Below are 21,659 nucleotides of genomic sequence, written 5' to 3'. Positions count from 1 at the left end.
CTTTGAATCCCTCCAGTGAATTTCTCATTTCAGTTATTGTATTTTTCAGTTCCAGAATTATTTTCAGTTTCTTTTTAGGGTTTCTATCTCTTTATTTATATTTACATTTTATTTGTACACTGTTTCCCTTTTTCTTTTCTTTTCTTTCTTTCTTTCTTTTTTTTTTTGAGACAGAATCTGTCTCTGTTGCCCAGGCTGGAGTGCAGTGGCACGATCTTGGCTCAGTGCAACCTCCATCTCCCGGGTACAAGTGATTCTCCTGCCTCAGCCTCCTGAGTAGCTGAGACTACATGCTTGTGCCACCACGCCCAGCTAATTTTTGTCTTATTTACTAGCGATGACCCGGGTTTCAACATGTTGGCCAGGCTGGTCTTGAACTCCTGGACTCAACTGATCTGCCTCTCAAAATGCTGGGATTATAGGCGTAAGCCACCACACCCAGCCTTCATACCCTGCTTTACCTTTTTCCACATCTTATTTATTTATTTATTTAGAGAAGGAGTCTCACTCTGTTACCCAGGCTGGAGTGCAATGGCACAATCTCTGCTCACTGCAACCTCTGCCTCCCAGGTTCAAGCGATTCTCTTGACTCAGCCTCCCAAGTAGCTGAGATTACCAGTGCACACCACCACACCCAGCTAGTTTTTGTATTTTTAGTAGAGACAGGGTATCCCCATGTTGGCCAGGCTGGTCTCAAACTCCTGACCTCAAGTGATCCACCTGCCTTGGCCTCCCCAAGTGCTGGGTTTACAGGCATGAGCTACCGCGCCCAGTGCCACATCTTCTTTAGTTGTTTGCATATCTTTAAGACAGTTGTTTTAAAATCTTTTTCTAGTAGGTCTACTATGTGATCTCACAGTTTCAGTTGGTTTTTTTTTCCTTGGAAGAGCATACTTTCCTGTTTCTTTGTGTGCCTCGTGATTTGTTTTGTTGAAAACTGAACATTTGAATCTAATACTGCGGTAATTCAGAAAATCAGATCCTCCCCTTTTCAAGTTTACTGGGTTTTGTTATTGTGTGTGTGGATGTGTGTGTGATTCTTTTTGATTACTGTAGGCCGTCTGTGCCAAAGATCAGTCTTGGGTATAAACTCAGGGTCTTCTCAGGTCTTTACTGTGCCTATACCTTTTCCTAGGCATGCACAGTCACTTCTTAATTCTCCCCCTTATATGCAGTTGCTTTTCAATGTCATATTCTCTAACATCTGGCTCCCAAATGGGAAAAAATAAAAGTGAAGCAAGGGAGCAGGACCATTAGCTCTTTAAATCCCCTGGAAGTCTTGTTAATTGGAGGGGGAAGAACTTGCAATAATGAGGAGGTGTAACAACAATGGCCACCCATCTCTTTGTCTGCACCTCTACGATTAGAAGTAGCAATCAGCAGTCAGAGCACAGACCCCAAATATTTAGAGGACAAGATGCTTTTTGCCTATTCTGGCTCCCAAGCTGTGTGCAAGCTCTAGGAACACCCGCGCAGCTGCCTTCCGCAGAACTGGGCTTGGGGAGTGCATAGCTGCTACTGTGCTAGGAGTTGAAACTGACCAAAAGTAACCACAGTTTGCCATCCAAGCAAGAATGTGTAAGCCTCAGTAGACTTCCGAGTTCCAAAATAGTTAGATCAGACAGATCCTGCCAGTACAATTGATGTCTAGGTGTGGAGACAGATGACTGGTGCTCCCTCTTCCACCATTTTCCCCAAATACTCTCCTTCCTCTCTAGGTTTTTAATCTTTGAAATGAAAACACAAAAACAAAAACAAAAAAACCCCACCTCATTTCTAATGAAGAAAATGCTGATCAATCAAGTATGAATATGCTGAGCTCTTATTAAAAGATGGGCCAGGTGCAGTGGCTTATGCCTGTAATCCCAGCATTTTGGGAGGCCAAGGTGGGCAGATCACCTGAGGTCAGGAGTTCAAGACCAGCCTGGCCAACATGGTGAAACTCCATCTCTACTAAAAATACAAAAATTAGCCGGGCGTGGTGGTGTGTGCCTGTAATCCCAGCTGTTCGGGAGGCTGAGGCAGGAGAGCAGCTTGAACCCAGGAGGCAGAGGTTGCAATGAGCTGAGATCGCGCCACTGCACTCCAGCCTGGGCAACAGAGCAAGACTCCATCTCAAAAAAAAAAAAAAAGAGTACTAAAGAACTTCAACAAGAAAGGTATTTCCCCCAACACCTGCTCAAAAACCAAGAATCTGGAGTCACAAGAGCTGCCCCAGATCCAAGTTCTACTTCACCTGATCAACAGGGACAATTCATGAAGTGAACACTTGTTATCCATAATCTACCTCCCCCACAGGTTTTGCTGAGAGGGTTATAAGATGATGTGTCTAAATATGACTTATAAACTAATTCCTACCATGTTTTGGTTTTCAGATCAATAATCCTATTAAAGTTTAATATGTTGGTTTATTTTAGTTTAGTTTAGTTTGGTTTTTTTGAGACAGAGTCTTGCTCTGTCGCCCCGGCCAGAGTGCAACTGTGTGATCTCGGCTCACTGCAACCTCTGCCTCCCGGGTTCAAGCAATTCTCCTGCCTCAGCCTCCTGAGTCGATGGGATTACAGGCAGACGCCACCATGCCCAGCTAATTTTTGTATTTTTAGTAGAGACGGGGTTTCACCACGTTGGTCAGGCTGGTCTCAAACTCCTGACCTTGTGATCCACCTGCCTCAACCTTCCAAAGTGTTGGGATTACAGGCGTGAGCCACCGTGCCCAGCCCAACATGTTGGTTTATTAAAAAGCACATGTATAAGCATTGCTCACAGATGTTCAGGCTTCTGGTCTATCTGAGTGGTCTTTTTTATTTTGAAAGTATTCATCCAGAAAAATTACACAACTGTTTTGACCTTGCTAAGATATATGGCGACATCTTCAGTCAACCATTTTAATCTTCAATACAGTAATTTATATAGTAATCAATCTGCCAAATATGCAAGAAACAAATATACCTCCTTGCTCTGGGTACCAAGTGAGCTGCTATAACAATACAAAATAAAGTAGGTCACAGTCCCAGCCCTCTTAAAGCTTAGCTGTTGCACATGAAAAGCCGCCTACAGTGAGTGGAGGTGGTAATGAAGGAGTTCACTTTCATCTGGTACTTTAAAGCTTTCAGGGTATTTTCATGGTCTATAAATATATCTAGTGTCAGATCGTGATCTAGGTTAAGAGATTTAGATCTTAAGCTACAGCAAGAAAAAGGGGGATCCCCTGAAGATTTCTGATTTTGCCAGTGTATCAGTCAGAGGCATTTCTGACAAACACGATTAGGAGCAGGACAGGACGGAGGAAGGAGGGAGTGGGGCAAGTCAGGAAGCCGCTGGGAGTGTTTCACAATAGCTCAGGCTAAGGTAAGTAAGGGCCCAGTCTAGAAAAGGGGTAAACAGAACAGGCATGAGGACAGTGAAATCTTGATGAAGACAGACTCCATCGAGACCTTGTGAGAAGGATGACAGCAACAAAGAAAACAGGACAGCAGCTTGTCTTTGTTTTCCTGTGCCAGGTAATGTGTTAAGCCCTTTAAATGTATAACTGGATCCTCAAACAACTTTCTATAAGGGAAGGTGCTGTAGTTAGCCACATTTTACAAATATGGGACTGAGCTCCAGACAGGTTAACTAATTTGTTTTTTGGTTTGTTTTGAGACAGGGTCTCGCTCTATCACCCAGGCTGAGTGCAGTGGCCCGATCATGGCTCACTGCAGCCTTGACCTCTCAGGCTCAAGTGATCCTCCCACCTCAGCCCCCACAAGTAGCTGGGAATACAAGTCTGTGCCACCACACCCAGCTAATTTTTTATTTTTTGTAGAGACAGGATCTTGCTATGTTGCCTAGGCTGGTCTCAAACTCCTGGACTCCAGTGATCCTGCCTCAGCCTCCCAAAGTGCTGGGATTACAGGTGTGAGCCACCGTGCCTGGTAGTAATTTGTCTAAGGTTACAAAGCTAGTGAAAATCAAGAGTCAGGATTCACACACAAATGTGACACTCTCCAGAGGCCCTGTTCTGCCTCTGTGCTCGATACTTTCTCCGTGAATTAACCCAAAGGACTTGGCAATAGAGGATTTGGTAGGTTTGTGGAAAGGAAGGAGAATGAGGGAAACTTTATGATCTGGAGTTGGGTAACATGAGATGAATGATACCATTAACAGAATTCACTGGCATTGCTTTGAAGGGAAGATGTGATGTAATATGTTTTAAAATGCAGAGTCTTGACATGGTGGCAAGAAGCTGAAAACAAAATATTTTCCTTAGAAATTTATCATTATAAGAATGAACTCATCAGGAATTAAAATGATTTACTAGAGATTTTGCCATGTCATAGCACAAGTTCAAAATGGCTGTGAAATTTTTCTGAATGAATGGTTCCAAAATAAAAATGATCATGACCAGGCGCGGTGGCTCATGCCTATAATCCCAGCACTTTGGGAGGCCGAGGCGGGTGGATCATTTGAAGTCAGGAGTTCGATACCAGCCTGGCCCACATGGAGAAACCCCATCTCTACTAAAAGTACAAAAATTAGCCAGGTGGTAGTGGTGCACACCTGTAATCTCAGCTACTTGGGAGGCTGAGGCAGGAGAATCGCTTGAGCCTGGGAGGCGGAGGTTGCAGTGAGCCAAGATCATGCCACTGCACTCCAGTCTGGGCAACAGAGTGAGACTCCGTCTCAAAAATAAATAAATAAATAAATGATCATGTAGAGGGGGCTGGAAGCCTCAATACTGGTGTGCAGTGCTTGTATGTGTGTTTTGTAATGTATCAATGTCCTTTGTAATGTAACCAATGAGCTTGAGTTAATGTTATTTAATATGATTATTAATAAATGTCATAGTTGTTGATGTAAGAATCAAAACATCCCAGACATCAGATTATTAACACTTAACTACAGTTCATATAGAAATAGAATATGAGGCTTCAATTTTGCACAATACAATAGCCTAGCCATCCCAAAACACCCCTCTCCAAACACCTGGCAATGCTGAGTGCAATATATAACAAAGCCTTTCAAATGCACAGCTGAATTTTCAAGAAAGTATGGAAAATCCACAGGACCCCAAAACCAAAAAGAATGCCCCCAAACTAAAACAGAAGCTAGCCCTGAAGCTACAGGCTACCCTGTAACTATCTGGCACACCTCTGGAGTCTTGGTTTTCAGAGCGGAGTAGATGGTGGGGAGCTGGAGCTGATATTCTCTGCCAAGCCAGAATCCCAAGGACCTAACCCTAAGTGAAGGAGTAAGCTAGGGAAAAATTGATTTGCTGGCAAATGGAGCTGGCAAGGAAATCTGTCTTATCTCAAGCATTGATTGGAATGAATAAAAAAGAATCTTTCCGAAGAATGTGTCATCATAAGCCTGCCCCATTCAGCATCAGAGTTTGAATTTATTCTCTTTCCAAGCAAAGCTCTATGCAGACAGTTAATCTGAAGTGCTTCTATGTTGGTAGCACTCCAAGGTGCCTGGCATTGGTAAACATAAACCCCATCTGTGGAGCAGTCCCAATCCAGGTCCCCCAGGGTTCTCACACATTAGGATCAGCCACATTGCTCGTAATTAGAAATTACGATAGGGAAGTAGGCCCACGAATGAGTCAAGTAAAACAAGCCATAACAGCACTGAACAACCCCAAGTATTTCATTTAGATTGAAGAACACAGAACATAAAAGAAAAATGATTAAAATGTTTTAAAAATAAAACAGGAAACTGAAATGTAAGCAAAGAACAACTACTATTGGAAATAGAAATGAAAAAATCCAAGATAATTTAAAATGTCACTGGGTGGAATGAACAGCAAATTGGTCACAGCTGGAAAAAAAAGTATTGAACTAGATGACAGATCTGAGGAAATTACCTACCATGCAACAAAGAGATGAAAAGATTCAAAACATGAAAGAGAAGTTTAGAGACATAGAACAGAGAACATAAAGGTCCAAGCTACACATAAGTGGGTTCTCAGCCTGGCGTGGTGGCTCACGCCTGTAATCCCAGCACTTTGGGAGGCTGAGGCAGGTGAATCACCTGAGGTCCAGGAGTTCATGACCAGCCTGGCCAACACAGTGAAACCCCGTCTCTACTAAGAATACAAAAAAATCAGCTGGGTGTGGTGGCGAGCACCTGTAATCCCTGCTTCTTGGGAGGCTGAGGCAGGAGAATCACTTGAACGTGGGAGGCAGAGGTTGCGGTGAGCCGAGATCACACCATTGCACTCCAGCCTGGGCAACAAGAGTGAAACTCTGTCTAAAACAAAACAAAACAAAAAACAAACAAAAAAAGGGGTTTCAGTAGGAAATGAAAAGAGCGGGTAATGAAAAGTGGTATCTTCAGAGATAAAGGCTAAACATTTTCCAAAATTCACCAAAGACATATCCTCAGAAGCTCAACTTTTTCATAAGACAAGGGTGCTGCCTTCAGGAGGCCTCACAATTTAGGAAAAGGAGCAAGACTCATCAATAATACAAGAGCAAAGCACTATTGGCACTGACACCCATGTATAGTGGGTAATGGGGAGGATGTGATCAACTCTGCCAGGTGCAGAGAGGGGAGGGCAGGAAAGGTGCTTAGGATGCCAGCTGGTTAAATATGAAGTACCTCATTTTATGGTATCCTCCTTGCCTTCATTTTTAAAATAATGATTATATATCCATGACTATATATAACATGTACAGCTTAAATTAGAGTTACTAAAAAATGAGCACCCATGGAATCCCCATCTAGCTTGGGAAAGGGACCATTAACAGCACCTTTGAAGCTCTTGTGTGCCTCTGCCTGACTACATACTCCACCCCACCAAAACCACTCTCCTAACATTGAGATGAAATATTCTCTTGCTTTGATTCATAGCTTTACCACATGCACGTATATCTTTAAAAACCATAGTTTTAGGCCTGGCACAGTGGCTCATGCCTGTAATCCCAGCACTTTGGGAGGCCGAGGTGGGCGGATCACTTGAGGTCAGGAGTTCGAGACCAGCCTAGCCAACATGGTGAAACTCCCGTCTCTATTAAAAATATAAAAAATTGGCTGGGCGTGGTGGTGCATACCTGTAATCCCAGCTATTTGGGAGGCTGAGGCAGGAGAATCTCTTGAACCCAGAGGCAAAGGTTGCAGTGAGCTGAGATCATGCCACTGCACTCCAGCCTGGGCAACAGGGTGAGAATCTGTCTCAAAAAACAAAAAACAAATCCATAGTTTTACCTAACATGCAGATTCACAATGGTGAATTAGCTACATGTAGGGTCTGGCCCTCTACCTTCCTGACTCAGATACTCAATCTTTTTAGCGTCCTGCTGTTGATCAGCCCAGGGAGGTTGTCTCATGATCATATAATATACAAGAAATTGAAGTTTAAGCTGGAAAGCCAATTTATTATTTTACATTGAAGTAATGGTCATACAAATCAGATGCTAAGATAGGTACTATATATATACATATATATTCTTCCCCTGATATACGTGGGCAGCAACTTTTAGTCCAAAAGTTGCTTGGCAAGCATGGTGCAATTTCTGATCAAACCACTGTAAGTGTTAGATCTCAGGAAGGGTCCCACAGCATGAGTCATTTCAGATACAAATATCCGCCCAGAGCCAGCCACACCAGCGGGATCACAGCTCTCAAAAGCTATCTCTCCCACTAAACAGGCAATTTGGCCCAATTTCTGGTTTTCCTAACTAACACAGTGTAGAGTCCACTTTCTTCCTTCTGCCACACACATTCTCTTCTTTTTTTGATCTAGGGACAATTCAGTCTTATTCTAGCCAGGGAGCCATTCCGTCTCTTTAAGATAACTTTGCCCATTTCTGATCTCATCTATTGTGCTTAACTCTCCTTTACCTTTATTTCCAACTTCCCAGGAGGCATTTATTGCTACCCTCATTGTACCAACATAACTTCCTCAAACAGAAATCCAGCAATCAAAAAGTTTAAGGAAAAAAAAAAAAGGCTTTTGATTTGAAAGGTGCCAGGAATGGTTTTCTGGACAAACATCTCACCATTACAATAGCATTCAGCTAACCTTCTTAGCCTCCTTGGCAGGCAGTTTTCCTTTCATACACAAGACAAAACTACACTGGGAAAAAGTGTTCTTTGTGAGCAGGTTCATGGGAACTGAAGTCTGACAAAGCTTTCTTTATGAGCTGCTTTTAGTAGGTCAAAGCTTAACCTTCAGTAGAAACCACTAGCATACCAAAGAATTGATCTGAAATATTTTGAAATATTTAAGACCAAATATGAATTCATTCAATTATTAAGAATGGTTACACTATTTTCCTCCTTTTACTAACAAAGAACATCTGTTTAATGTTTGAATACTAACACAACTTTTTAATGATCTGGAAGTTAAACAAAGATATCTGCTTTTCTGGAATAATTTTCTTAACTCCATAGGACAAAACAAAGTAGGGAATATCCACTGGAGTTGAAGGAAGAAGCCTAAAGCCAGGGACTCTATCATTAGAGAAGATCTAAAGGAGAGACAGACAAGGCAAATTCCCAGTAAAGGAAATAATTACACTGCCAGCAGAATCTCAGCAGTCAAGAGACAGTGGCATTAATACTTTAAAGTGCTCAAAATAACCACCATATGAAGTGAGGTAGGGATCCAGTTTCATTTTTCTTCCCATTCATATCCAGCTGTCCCACACCATTTACTGAAAAAGACTTTGTCGTATCACCTTTGCAATTACTCAAGTATCCATATACATGTTGGTCTTCTGACTTCTCTAATCTGTTCCAGTGATCTATGTATCTTTTCTTGTGCTAATACCACACTCCCTTAATTACTAAAGCTTTATAAGTTTTGTTACCTAATAGCAACTTCTCCCATTTGCTTCCTCTTTTCCACTAGTATGACTATTCCACCCACTACAATTTCATATGCATTTTTAAATCAGCTTATCATTTTTATTTATGTATTTATTAAGACGGAGACTTGCTCTGTCACCCAGGCTGGAGTGTAGTGCCATAATCTCGGCTCACTGCAACCTCTGCCTCCCAGGTTCAAATGATTCTCCTGCCTCAGCCTCCCAAGTAGCTGGGATTACAGGTGTGTGCCACCACACCCGGCTAATTTTTGTATTTTTATTATTTATTTATTTATTTATTTTTAAGATGGAATTTCACTCTTGTTGCCCAGGCTGGAGTGCAGTGGCACAATCTCGGCTCACTGCAACCTCCACCTCCCAGGTTCAAGCAATTCTCCTGCCTCAGCCTCCTGAGTAGCTGGGACTACAGGCACGTGCCACCACATCCAGCTAATTTTTTTTTTTTTTTTTTTTGAGACGGAGTCTTGCTCTGTCGCCCAGGCTGGAGTGCAGTGGCACAATCTCGGCTCACTGCAAGCTCCGCCTCCTGGATTCACACCATTCTCCTGCCTCAGCCTCCTGAGTAGCTGGGACTACAGGTGCCCACCATCTCACCCGGCTAATTTTTTATATTTTTAGTAGAGACAGGGTTTCACCATGTTAGCCCGATGGCCTCGATCTCCTGATCTCGTGATCCGCCCGCCTCGGCCTCCCAAAGTGCTGGGATTACAGGTGTGAGGCACCGCACCCGGCCTTTTTTTTTGTATTTTTAGTAGAGACAGGGTTTCACCGTGTTAGCTAGGATGGTCTCGATCTCCTGACCTCGTGATCCTCCCGCCTCGGCCTCCCAAAGTGTTGGGTTAACAGGCGTGAGTCACTGCGCCCAGCCAATTTTTGTATTTTTAGTAGAGATGGGGTTTCACCATATTGGCCAGGCTGGTCTCAAACTCCTGACCTTAAGTGATCTGCCCACCTTGGCCTCCCAAAGTGCTGGGATTACAGGCATGAGCCATCACACCTGGCCAGCTTGTTTTTTTAAATTAACATTAAAAAAAAACCTATTGGAATTCAGTTGAACTTAGGTAAATTTAGGGAGAATGGACATCTAATAAAATGTATTTTTTTTCCCTAAGAGTCACTGTTAAAAACATTTGAAAGCAAATTTTCCAGCAACCAATGAATGGAAGCAATCCATGCTAAGAAGGACACCCGTGAAGCCCTGTATGGTAATGTTATCAACCAACCAGAACACAGACATCACAGGCTCCTCATCACTGGACCTAAAAGTTACTCCCACAGGGAAAGACAATGGAAGGCACTGGGCAAATGCACCTTGGCTGCTATGGTGAGACAAAAACTGTCCTTTCTGCACCTCTTTAAAATATGTCTATAAAGTATAAGCCAATGAAATACTTGTAACATTCCGAAGCATGACTTTTCTGAATGCGAAATATCCAAGACATGTTTCAGGCTCAGGGCCTTTCCCTTTCATCTTCTTGGAATACAGACATGTCAGCATGGCGTGTTGGTCATGCTCTTTACGTCTTTGTTCAACTGTCACCTTCTCAGTCAGACCTTCCCTGGAATGCTATTTAAAACTGCAACCACCCAGCCGGGTGTGGTGGCTCACGCCTGTAATCCCAGCACTTTGGGAGGCTGAGGTGAGCGGATCACGAGGTCAGGAGATCAAGACCATCCTGGCTAACACAGTGAAACCCAGTCTCTATTAAAAATACAAAAAATTAGCCAGGCGTGGTGGCGGGCGCCTGTGGTCCCAGCTACTCAGGAGTCTGAGGCAGGAGGATGGCGTGAACCCGGGAGGCAGAGCTTGCAGTGAGCCGAGATGGCGTCGCTGCACTCCAGCCTGGGGGACAGAGCAAGAGTCCGTCTCAAAAAAAAAAAAAAAGACAGCTCTGAAGGCAAATCCATGAAATCTCATTGGCTTGTTGAATGCTAAGGAAAAGGGATCATATGTTTAACTTCAAAACAGAACATTAGAAACTCAGGTCAGGTAGTCTTTTTGGTCTATGCTTACACATGTCAGACCTATATATTTAACACATTTCTAACATTTTTGTACTTGTTATTAGCTCCTTGCAACATTTTCTCAGTGCTTTTGGCACTAGGTAGGAAGAATCTGTGTTTCCATCTGCCCTCTCCCACTAACTTCTGTAGAAAAAAATGGTTTCCAAAGCACCATTCTTGAAAACACATGCAAGGCTATATTTACCACAGAAAAGGTCTGCTTTCCTCTTTAGGAAACATAACTTCATTTAAAAACATAATCTTTCAATCATGCCATACATGGATTTATTTGAGCATAAACTTTTTTATTTATCTTCCCATAAAATCTTAGATTTTCCCTAAACTAGTTAATGCATCTTTAACTTTCGACTTGGACATTCCAAAGAGACCATGCATCTGTATTCCATATCCTTGAAATCCACAGACTGCACAGAGGGCCTACCTCCTCTCACAAGAAGTAAGCACAATGGTTAGGCAATCAGAGATACGTGCCTTGAAGCAGGAATCTTAGAATTTCTTTATCTATAAAAAGTGGGGATTGTACCAAATGATTCTAAGACCCAGCCAGCTCTCATGATGAAAATGACAACAACAACAACAACAACAACATAAATATTTAATTCATCTCTGGGGTTAAACCACTAATAACTGGCAGCCAAAGCTCAAAACAAATCTTTGTGTTGCTGTGTTTATGCGTGTAATATGTACCAAAAATTTCTAGTAATTCCTCAGTAAAGTTAAAAAAATACATAATTCCCTTTCACTCTTCCTCCCTCAGCCCATCCCATTCTTAATCCCTACCTAGAGTTAAGTAATCATGTGAAAATTCCTTCAGACCTTTTCCTATGTGTTTACATATAGGTATACAGCTTTGTTTCCAAGCTCTAAATCTTCTAACTCTAAATTCTACATTCTTGCCAAAAAAAAATTTTCATTTTATTTTTGAGACAGAGTCTTGCTCTGTCCCCCAGGCTGTAGTGCAGTGGCACAATCTCTACTCACCACAACCTCCACCTCCTGGGTTCAAGCAATTCTCTAGCCTCAGTCTCCTGAGTAGCTGGGATTACAGGTGCCCGCCACCACGCCCAGGTAATTTTTATATTTTTAGTAGAGATGGGGTTTTGCCATGTTGCTCAGGCTGCTCTCAAACTCCTGAGCTCAAAATGATCTGCCTGCCTCGGCCTACCAAAGTGCTGGGATTATAGGCGTGAGCCACCGTGCCTGGACAAGAAATTTATTTTATACCTCCCTTGTGATTCTCCACAATTATAAGTTTGATATCCTGTATATAATGGGCGCTCAAAAAATGCTGTTGATACTCAGGGCTACCAAGTATGGATTTTGGCCCCAGCAAAATACACTTTTTTTCCAAATGTTAATATTTTAGATTTAAAAAGTTTTTGTAGGTACACAGCAGGCATATGCATGTATGGGTGAAATACATTTAAAGGATAACTAGCTAAATTTTTTTTTTTTTTTTTGAGGCAGGGTCTCACTTTGATGCCCAGGTTAGGGTGCAGTGGCTCGATCTCGGCTCACTACGACCTCGACCTCCTGGGCTCAAATGATCCTCCCACCTGAGCCTCCTGAGTAGCTGGGACTACAGGTACACGCCAACACGCCTGAATAATTTTTGTATTCTTTCGTAGAGATGGGGGTCTTGCTGTATTGCCAAGGCTAGTCTCGAACTCCTGAGCTCAAGCTATCTGTCCGCCTCGGCCTCCCAAAGTGCTGGGATTACAGGTGTGTGCCACCATGCCTGGACTAGCTAAAATCTTTACATGGGATTCTCCCAGAGTCCCCTTCTATGGTGCTGGATCCAGTAATTTGTACCAGCTTCCCTCAATCTCTGGTAGAGCCTGTGGATGCTGTTCCACCAAACTCTGGTAGAGCCTGTGGATGCTGTTCTACCATGTCACAGTCCTTCAAAGCTCACGTGACTTATCATATCTGCTATGGTTTAGATGTGGTTTGTCTTTTGCCAAAATTTATGTTGTAGTCTGATCCCCAAAGTGGCAGTGCTGGGAGGTGGGGCCTAGTGGGAGGTGTTTGGGCCATGGGGGTAGATCCCTCATGAATAGATTAATGCCCTCCTCATGGGTGAATGAGTGCTCACTCTCCAAGGACTGGATTAGTTTCCAAGACAGCAGGTTGTTAAAAAGAGTCTGGCTTCCTTGCACAAGGATGGCACACAAATTTGTGAAGCACTCCATACTAAAAGAAAAAGAGCCGGGTGCCGTGGCTCATGCTTGTAATTCTAGCACTTTGGGAGGCTGAGGCATGTGGATCACCTGAGGTCAGGAGTTTGAGACCAGCCTGGCCAACATGGTGAAACCCTGTCTCTACTAAACATACAAAAATTAGCCAGATGTGGTGGCGCACACCTATAGTCCTGGCCACTCGGAAGGCTGAGGCAGGAGAATTGCTGGAACCTAGGAGGCAGAGGTCGCAGTGAGCTGACATTGCACCACTGCACTCCAGCCAGGGCAACAAGAGTGAAACTCTGTCTCAAAAAAAAAAAAAAAAAAAAAAAAAAGGAAAGGAAAAGAAAATGAGTCTGGCATCCTTGGTTCCTGTCTTGCTTCCTCTCTTGCCATGTGACCATGTGAGATATATATATATATATGTGTATATATACACACACACACACATATATATATATATATATATTTTTTTTTTTTTGAGGTGGTGTCTTGCTCCATCACCCAGGCTGGAGTGCAGTGGTGCAATCTTGGCTCACTGCAATCTCTGCCTCCCGGGTTCAAGCGATTCTCCTGCCTCAGCCTCCTGAGTAGCTGGGATTACAGGCATGGGCCACCATGCCTGGCTAATTTTTCTATTTTTAGTAGAGATGGGGTTTCACCATGTTGTCCAGGCTGATCTCAAACTCCTGACCTCGTGATCCGCCTGTCTTGGCCTCCCAAAGTGCTGGGATTACGGGCCTGAGCCACCATGCCCGGCCTACCATGTGATCTCTTGATACACACCTGGTCCCCTTCCAATTCCAGATGCAGCTGCCCAATCTTGGACTTTCCAGCTACAGAACTGTGGGCCAAATAAACCTCTTCAAAAAAATTAAAAATAGTAAAAAAATAAAAACAACTTCCGGCCGGATGCAGTGGCTCACACTTGTAATCCCAGCACTTTGGGAAGCCGAGGGAGGTGGATCACCTGGGGTCGGGAGTTCGAGACCAGCCTGGCCAACACGGAGAAACCCTGTCTCTACTAAAAATACAAAATTAGCCAGATGGGGTGGCACATGCCTGTAATCCCAGCTACTCGGGAGACTGAGGCAGAAGAATCGCTTGAATCCGGGAGGCAGAGGTTGCAGTGAGCCGAGGTTGCGCCACTGCACTCCAGGCTAGGCAACAAGAGCGAAACTCCATCTCAAAAAAAAAAAAAAAGAACAACTACCAGTCTTAGGTATTCTGTTAAAGGAAAACAAAACAAAGATAATATGATAGAGAACTAATTATTGGTTAAACTGTAAAAATGGCCATCAGATGTAATTTGTAGTTTCATTCTGGGGAACAATAAACTTCAACTTTAGTATTTGTTTTTTAGTGTGGTGACTGAAAATATTTAAATAGTTATACAGTTTTTCTAAAAGACAATACGGGGCCAGGCGCAGTGGCTCACGCTTGTAATCCCAGCACTTTAGGAGGCCGAGGCAAGTGGATCACTTGCGATCAGGAGTTTGAATCCAGCCTGGCCAACGTGGTAAAACCCTGTCTCTACTAAAAATACAAAAAGTAGCCAGGCATGGTGGTGGGCACCTGTAATTCCAGCTACTCAGGAGGCTGAAGCAGGAGAATCACTTGAACCCAGGAGGCGGAGATTGCAGTGAGCCGAGATCGCTCCACTGCACTCCAGCCTGGGTGACAGAGTGAGACTCTGCCTCAAAAAAAAAAAAAACAAAAAAAACAAAAAAGACAATACAATGGTGATCAATGAGACACATGTGCTTTATAAAAGAAAACTGGGTTGTAACTGCAACCTGAGTAAGGAGTCCAAATTCCGCTAACGCATATAAACCTTACTGCCAGAGGTTACTTAATAGTGAATTAAAACCCAAGGAGCTAGCAAAACTACTCTGTAGAAGTCAAAACTACTCTGTGTTAGAAGTCAGAATAGTTACCTTGGGGAGGGGTAATGATTAGGAGGTAGCACAAGAGAATCTTCTGGGGTGCTGGAAATGTTCTGTATCTTGAACTGGGTGATTAAACAGGCATACACATATAAATTCATCACATTGTACTATTAAGATTTGCAGGCTGGGCACAGTGGCTCACGCCTGTCATCCCAGCACTTTGGGAGGCCGAGGTGGATGGATCACCTGAAGTCTGGCGTTAGAGACCAGCCTGGCCAACGTAGTGAAACCCCATCTTTACTAAAAAATACAAAAAATTAGCCGGGCGTGGTGGCAGGCACCTGTAATCCCAGCTACTTGGGAGGCTGAGGCAAGAATCACTTGAACCCGGGGGACGGAGGTTGCAGTGAGCCGAGATCGCATCATTGCACTCCAGCCTGGGCAACAAGAGCAAAACTCCGTCTCAAAAAAAAAAAAAAGATTTGCAAACTTTATGTAAATTATATTTTAAAGAAAAGTGAAAAAACAAAGTAAAACACAAGGGCCTGGAAAGCCTAGTCTAGTCTAAATATGTTGAGGTATGTTTTCTAACTCAGGACATGGTCTATATTGATGAATGTTCCATGTGCACTTGCAAAGAATGTATATTCAGCTGCTGTTGGGCAGAGTGTTCTATAAATGTGAATTAGACCAAGTTGGCTGATGGTGTTGTTCAGTTCTTCTACACCCTGTTGGTTTTCTGTCTACTACTTCTATTATTGAGAGAGGAATATTGAAGTCTCCACATGTAATTGCAGATTTGTCCATTTCTGCTTCGTGTATTGTGTGAAGCTACGTTGTTAAGGGACATATACGAATCTGTTATTATGTAATGTCTTTTTTATCCCTGGTTATTTCTTTGCACAGAAGAAAACCTTGATATTAATACAGCCACTCCAACTTTCTTTCTTTTTTTTTTTTGAGACGGAGTTTCACTCTCATTGCCCAGGCTGGAGTGCAACGGTGTGATCTTGGCTCACTGCAACCTCTGCCTCCTGGGTTCAAGCAATTCTCCTGCCTCAGTCTCCTGAGTAGCTGGGATTACAGGCACCCGCCACCACACCTGGCTAATTTTTTGTATTTTTAGTAGAGACAGGGTTTCACCGTGTTAGCCAGGATGGTCTCGATCTCCTGACCTCATGATCCACCCGCCTTGGCCTCCCAAAGTGCTGGGATTACAGGCATGAGCCACCGCGCCCGGCCTATACGTAATTTTTCAAAATCTACTTAGAATCAATATTGTACCTCTTCAAGAAGAATGTATAAATGTATAGGATACCTTACTCTCCCTTACTTATGTTGTACTCGTCTTAGATATTACTACATCTACATCTGTTAAAACTTGATCAGTTATAATTTTTGTTTTCAACTGTCAAATATATTTTAAAGAACTCAATAGGGGAAAAATCATCTATTGTATTTATTACCCAGGTATTTACTATTCTTCATTCTTGATGTACAAAGTTCCCTTCTGTCTAAAGAACTTCATTTAGCAATGACTTTAGAGCAGGTCGGTTGGCAACGAACCCTCTTAAGTTTTCCTTCATCTGATAATACTTTCATTTCACCTTCTTTCTTGATAGGTATTTTCACTGAGTAAAGAATTCTGGGTTGACAATTCTCTCAGAACTTCATTTTATTTTTCAGATGGAGTCTCACTCTGTCGCCTAGGCTCGAGTGCACTGGCACGATCTTAGCTCACTGCAGCCTCTGCCTCCCGGATTCAAGCAATTCTCATGCCTCAGCCCTCTCAGTAGCTGGGATTACAGGCATGAGCCACTACTCCCGGCTAATTTTTGTATTTTTAGTAGAGATGGGGCTCTCGCCATGTTGGCCAGGTTGGTCTCGAATTCCCGATCTCAAGTGATCCACCTGCCTCAGCCTCCCAAAGTTCTGGAATTACAGGTGTGAGCCACCATGCCCAGCCTCACAGCCACTTTAAAAATGTGCTACTATCAGCCAGGCGCAGTGGCTCACAGCTGTAATCCCAGCATTTTGGGAGGCCGAAGCGAGTGGATCACCTGACATCAGGAGTTTGAGACCAGCCTGGACAACATGGTGAAACCCCGTCTCTACTAAAAATAGAAAAATTAGCTGAGCTTGGTGGCGTGTGCCTGTAATCCCAGCTACGAGGGAGGCTGAGGCAGGAGAGTCGTTTGAACCCAGGAGGTGGAGGCTGCAGTCACTGCGCTCCAGCCTGGGCAACAAGAGCGAAACTCTGCCAAAAAAAAAAAACAAGCTTGGTGCAGTGGTTCACGCCTGTCATCCCAGCACTTTGGGAGGCCGAGGCGGGCAGATCACGAGGTCAGGAGATCGAGACCATCCTGGCGAACATGGTGAGACCCTATCTCTACTAAAAATACCAAAAAATTAGCCGGGTGTGGTGGCGGGCACCTGTAGTCCCAGCTACTCGGGAGGCTGAGGCATGAGAATCGCTTGAACCCGGGAGGCGGAGGTTGCAGTGAGCCAAGATCGCGCCACTGCACTCTAGCCTGGGCGACAGAGCGAGACTCCATCTCAAAACAAAACAAAAACAAAAAACCAAAAAAATGCTACTGTCTTCCAGCTTCCATTGTTTCTGATATGGTTCGGCTGTGTCTTCACCCAAATTTCATCTTGAATTGTAGTTCCCATAATCTCCACATGTTGTAGGAGGGACCAGGTAGAGATAACTGAATCATGGGCATGGTTTCCCCCCTCCTGTTCTTGTGACAGTGAGCCCTGTGAAGAGGTGCCTTCCACCATGACTGTAAGTTTCCTGAGGCCTCCCCAGCCATGCGTAACTGTGAGTCAATAAAACCTCTTTCCTTTATAAATTATACAGGCTTGGGTATTTCTTCATAGCAGCGTGAGAACGGGCTAATACAGTTTCTGATGAGAAATCCACAGTCATTTAAATCATTGTTCCTCTACAGGTAATACGTCATTGTTCTCTGGCTATTTTTAAGATTGTGATCTCTAGCAGTGTGACTAGGGTGCCTCTGTGCATGGATTTTAAGATTGTGATCTCTAGCAGTGTGACTAGGACGCCTCTGTGCATGGATTTTAAGATTGTGATCTCTAGCAGTGTGACTAGGACGCCTCTGTGCATGGATTTTAAGACTGTGATCTCTAGCAGTGTGACTAGGGTGCCTCTCTGCATGGATTTCTTTGATAGATCTTGTTGGGGTTCATCGTTGGATTCACGAGTCTTCCTTATAAGTGTCTGAAGCATTTGAGAGATTTCAGACTATGAAACTCCTAACTACAGTTTGAAAGATTACGTAATGGTTTTAAATGTTTGGGGAATTTGATCAGTCAAATCCATGAGCTATTACTCAAAGAGAAGAAATAGCAGTAGTTCTAATTTTTATACAAAAAATATTAATACACGGGCAGGTGTGGTGGCTCACGCCTGTAATCACAGCACTTTGGGAGGCTGAGGCAGATGGATCACCTGACGTCAGGAGTTCGAGACCAGCCTGGCCAACATGGTGAAATACCGTCTCTAGTAAAAATACAAAAATTAGCTGGGTGTGATAGCGGGTGCCTGTAATCTCAGCTGCTCTGGAGGCTGAGGCAGGAAAATTGCTTGAACCTGGGAGGTGGAGGTTGCAGTGAGCCAAGATCATGTCATTGCACTCCAGCCTGGGCGACAAGAGTGAAACTCCATGTCAAAAAAATATATATTTATTAATACAGACCCTACAGACAGTCTGCCCAAGTTCACATGATGGTGCTGCCATTTACTACCAGCCAACCTCAGGCAAGTCACCTACCCTCTCTTCACCAGCTGTCTCCTTAGTAAATGAGGAAGATCATAATAACATCTGCCTCAGAGAGTTTTTGTGAGGATAAAATGAGTTAATATATGTCTGTCCAAGAAGCATAGTGAGAAGGAAAAAATAATGTTTTAAAAAATTTAAAAAATATATTTTTAAAGAATAATGTCTGACACATAGAAAGGGCTGTATGTGTATGAACCATTTTGATTATTTTAAAATGAGCACAGAGGCTTAAGTTAGTTACGTTTTAAAGGAAAACTTTAATATATTGAATATTGATTAAAACACAAGTATTTGTAAACATTTCTCTTAGATACAAAAGCTGTATCTTGGTCCATAAAAGCCCCCTAACCACAGACAGAATACAGTCCCATGTGGTGGAAGCCACAACTCAGTCAACTTTGAGTCTCTCACAAAAGTGACGTACTCAATAAACTACAGATATTGACTAAGTGGGTGAATTACATTACAGTTCACCAATAGTTGGTGCCAGCCACAACACAGTCAAATAACATCTCCACCAATATCTACAATACACAGAAATGCCTGAGTCCACAGCACTGCAGAAACAGATTGGTCAGGATCCCAATGCTATAGAAGAGACCTCAGCTCAGCTAAGAGGTGCATATTCTGGCAATGAGCCAATATTCATATACATCCTTTTTTCATCATAATTTCAAGAGAAGAACTAGAGATTATTCAAAACTTTGAAAAACAGGCATGTGCCTGCTCCTGTAAACACTTAGGAAAAAAATATCTGCTTTCAAAGTGTTGTAGTAAGTTTTAAATACTAAAATGTTCTCTTTTTTTCTTTCTTTCTTTTTTTTAAGATGGAGTCTCACTCTGTCACCCAGGCTGGAGTGCAGTGGTGTGATCTTGGCTCACTGCAACCTCCATCTCCCAGGTTCAAGCAATTCTCCTGTCTCAGCCTCCTGAGTAGCTGGGAGTACAGGTGCATGCCACCACACCCAGCTAATTTTTGTATTTTTAGTAGAGACAGGGTTTCACCATATTGGTCAAGGCTGGTCTCGAACTCCTGACCTCAGGTGATATTCTCTTTTAAAGTGATGTTAGGCCAGGTGTGGTGGCTCATGCCTGTAATCCGAGTACTTTAGGAGGCCAAGGCAGGAGGACTGCTTGAGCCGAGGAGTTCAAGACCAGCCTGGGCAACATAGTGAAACCATGTCTCTACAGACAAAACAAAACAAAAACTAGCTGGGTGTGGCAGTCATCCCTGTGGTCCTAGCTACTCAGGAAGTTGAAGCAAAAGGATCACTTGACCCCAGGAGTTGGAGGCTACAATGAGCTATGATTGTCCCACGGCACTCTAGGCTGGACAACAGCGCGAGACTCTGTCTCAAATAAATAAATAAAGTGATGTTAGATTTTTGGAGGCAGGAAAAAGTTAAAAACACCAATGTTTTCAGTTATATTCCACTTCAGCTAAAGACGGTTTTAAAGTATTGTTTGGGTGAGGTATTAAGGCCATATTCTGGCAAATCAGAAGTAAATTATCTCATCTTAGAACACAAGCATGTTAAGCGTCAGCTATGGCTCGTGCCCCCTCAGGTGAAAAGCAAAGCAAGGCTCACCTCAAAGTTGTACTTCCTCATCTGGTTGAGGTGCCGGCAGTACAGATAGAGCATGCCGATGCTGCTGCCCACCGCGATGTAGTCCCCGTTGGTGTCGAGGGCTGTGAGATAGACCACGATAGAGCGGAAACCCTTCTGGATCTTTGTCGGAATGGCATTGAGGAGATAGTACAACGGGCAGAACTCTCTGAATGTAACAGGCTCTGATATCGATGCCATGGCCAAGGTTTCCACAGACGATCTTCACGCAGGAAAAGGAATGTTTATTTGTCATCTAGGGAAACCTGGGGGCTACAGAACAAAGCATTACAATCCTTTCAATGCCTAGTCATGGCAAAAAGAAGTATGTTTAATAATGGCAACATGGAACTTTTAGGCAGGTAAACATTATAGCTGGAGCTTAAATAAACAGAGAAAGTAAACACGTGTCACTAAGATCACTTTTGAGCATTTTAACTCAAAATGCACTTCAGTATGTTCTGACCTCTATGATTTATGTTGTAGTGAATGCCATGGAGGAATGGAAAGAATACAAAAAACAAAACAGTTCTTACTCCCAAGTAGCTTATGATCTAGACAGGGAGGCAGATGAAATAGTGAAAAGACACAAATCCACAAGTAATGAGGTGATAATTTGTGGGTTTTCATGAGGAGAGAGAGATCAGTGGGGATTAGAGTGAGTGTAGACATGGCTTCACTGAACACATTCTGAACTATGAAGCCCACCAGGTTGGACAGGATATGGAAAAGAGAAACTGGAAAGACACTCTAGTAGGAGAATAGTGGGCCAATCTCAGACGCAGATATGCTGGCTGTGTTAATGAGATGGTGAAGAACAGGTGCCCTGGTCTGGTTGGATGCCCACAGCCTCCTCAGTGCTCAAGAGTCCAGCCACACAGCACCTTACTCTGTTCCACATGGAGACCCACCCACTTGCACTTTGGCTTCAAAGCTTCCCTTACTAAAGATATGCAACCCTTCCATGCACGCCATCTTTCACAAAGTGCTCACTCACTGATTTAATCCTGACCCTACCTTATAAGGCAGGTAGCATCATCCCTAACTTTTAGAAGGGACTGGGGGCCAGAGGGTCATGAGACTCACTCAAGATCAAACAGCCGAGACTTGACTCTAGGTCTTTTCCCTCCAAGTCCTAGGCTCTTGCCAACAGCACAGTCACAGCTCTGACAGGCAGGCTGTAACAGTCCAGGTAGATGCTCTGCACCTGATTACACCTGGAGGGATATTCTAGCTCTACAGGTTCTATGGAGACTTCCAAGCTCCTCTCATAGAAACTTCTTGCATCATTGATTTATGGTCTCTTTGAACTGTAGGTTTTCTATTTCTACACAGTGGA

At 43.3% G+C, this 21,659-nt stretch overlaps 1 protein-coding gene across 3 annotated transcripts in view; it reads right to left on the bottom strand.

Annotated features, from left to right (window-relative positions):
• TECPR2 (tectonin beta-propeller repeat containing 2) overlaps positions 1-21,659 on the bottom strand; it is a 140,127-nt gene that overhangs the window by 105,889 nt on the left and 12,579 nt on the right. For all 3 annotated transcript variants that reach the window (XM_031001496.3, XM_063698198.1, XM_063698197.1), the window contains exon 2: positions 20,303-20,593. In XM_031001496.3, coding sequence (XP_030857356.3) covers positions 20,303-20,521 — 219 coding nt within the window. In that variant the 5' untranslated portion in view covers positions 20,522-20,593. The remainder of the gene's footprint in view (positions 1-20,302; positions 20,594-21,659) is intronic.

Source organism: Gorilla gorilla, chromosome 15 (genome assembly GCF_029281585.2).
Source record: "Gorilla gorilla gorilla isolate KB3781 chromosome 15, NHGRI_mGorGor1-v2.1_pri, whole genome shotgun sequence".
Classification (NCBI taxonomy): domain Eukaryota; kingdom Metazoa; phylum Chordata; class Mammalia; order Primates; family Hominidae; genus Gorilla; species Gorilla gorilla.
This window is presented reverse-complemented; position numbering and strand designations above follow the sequence as displayed.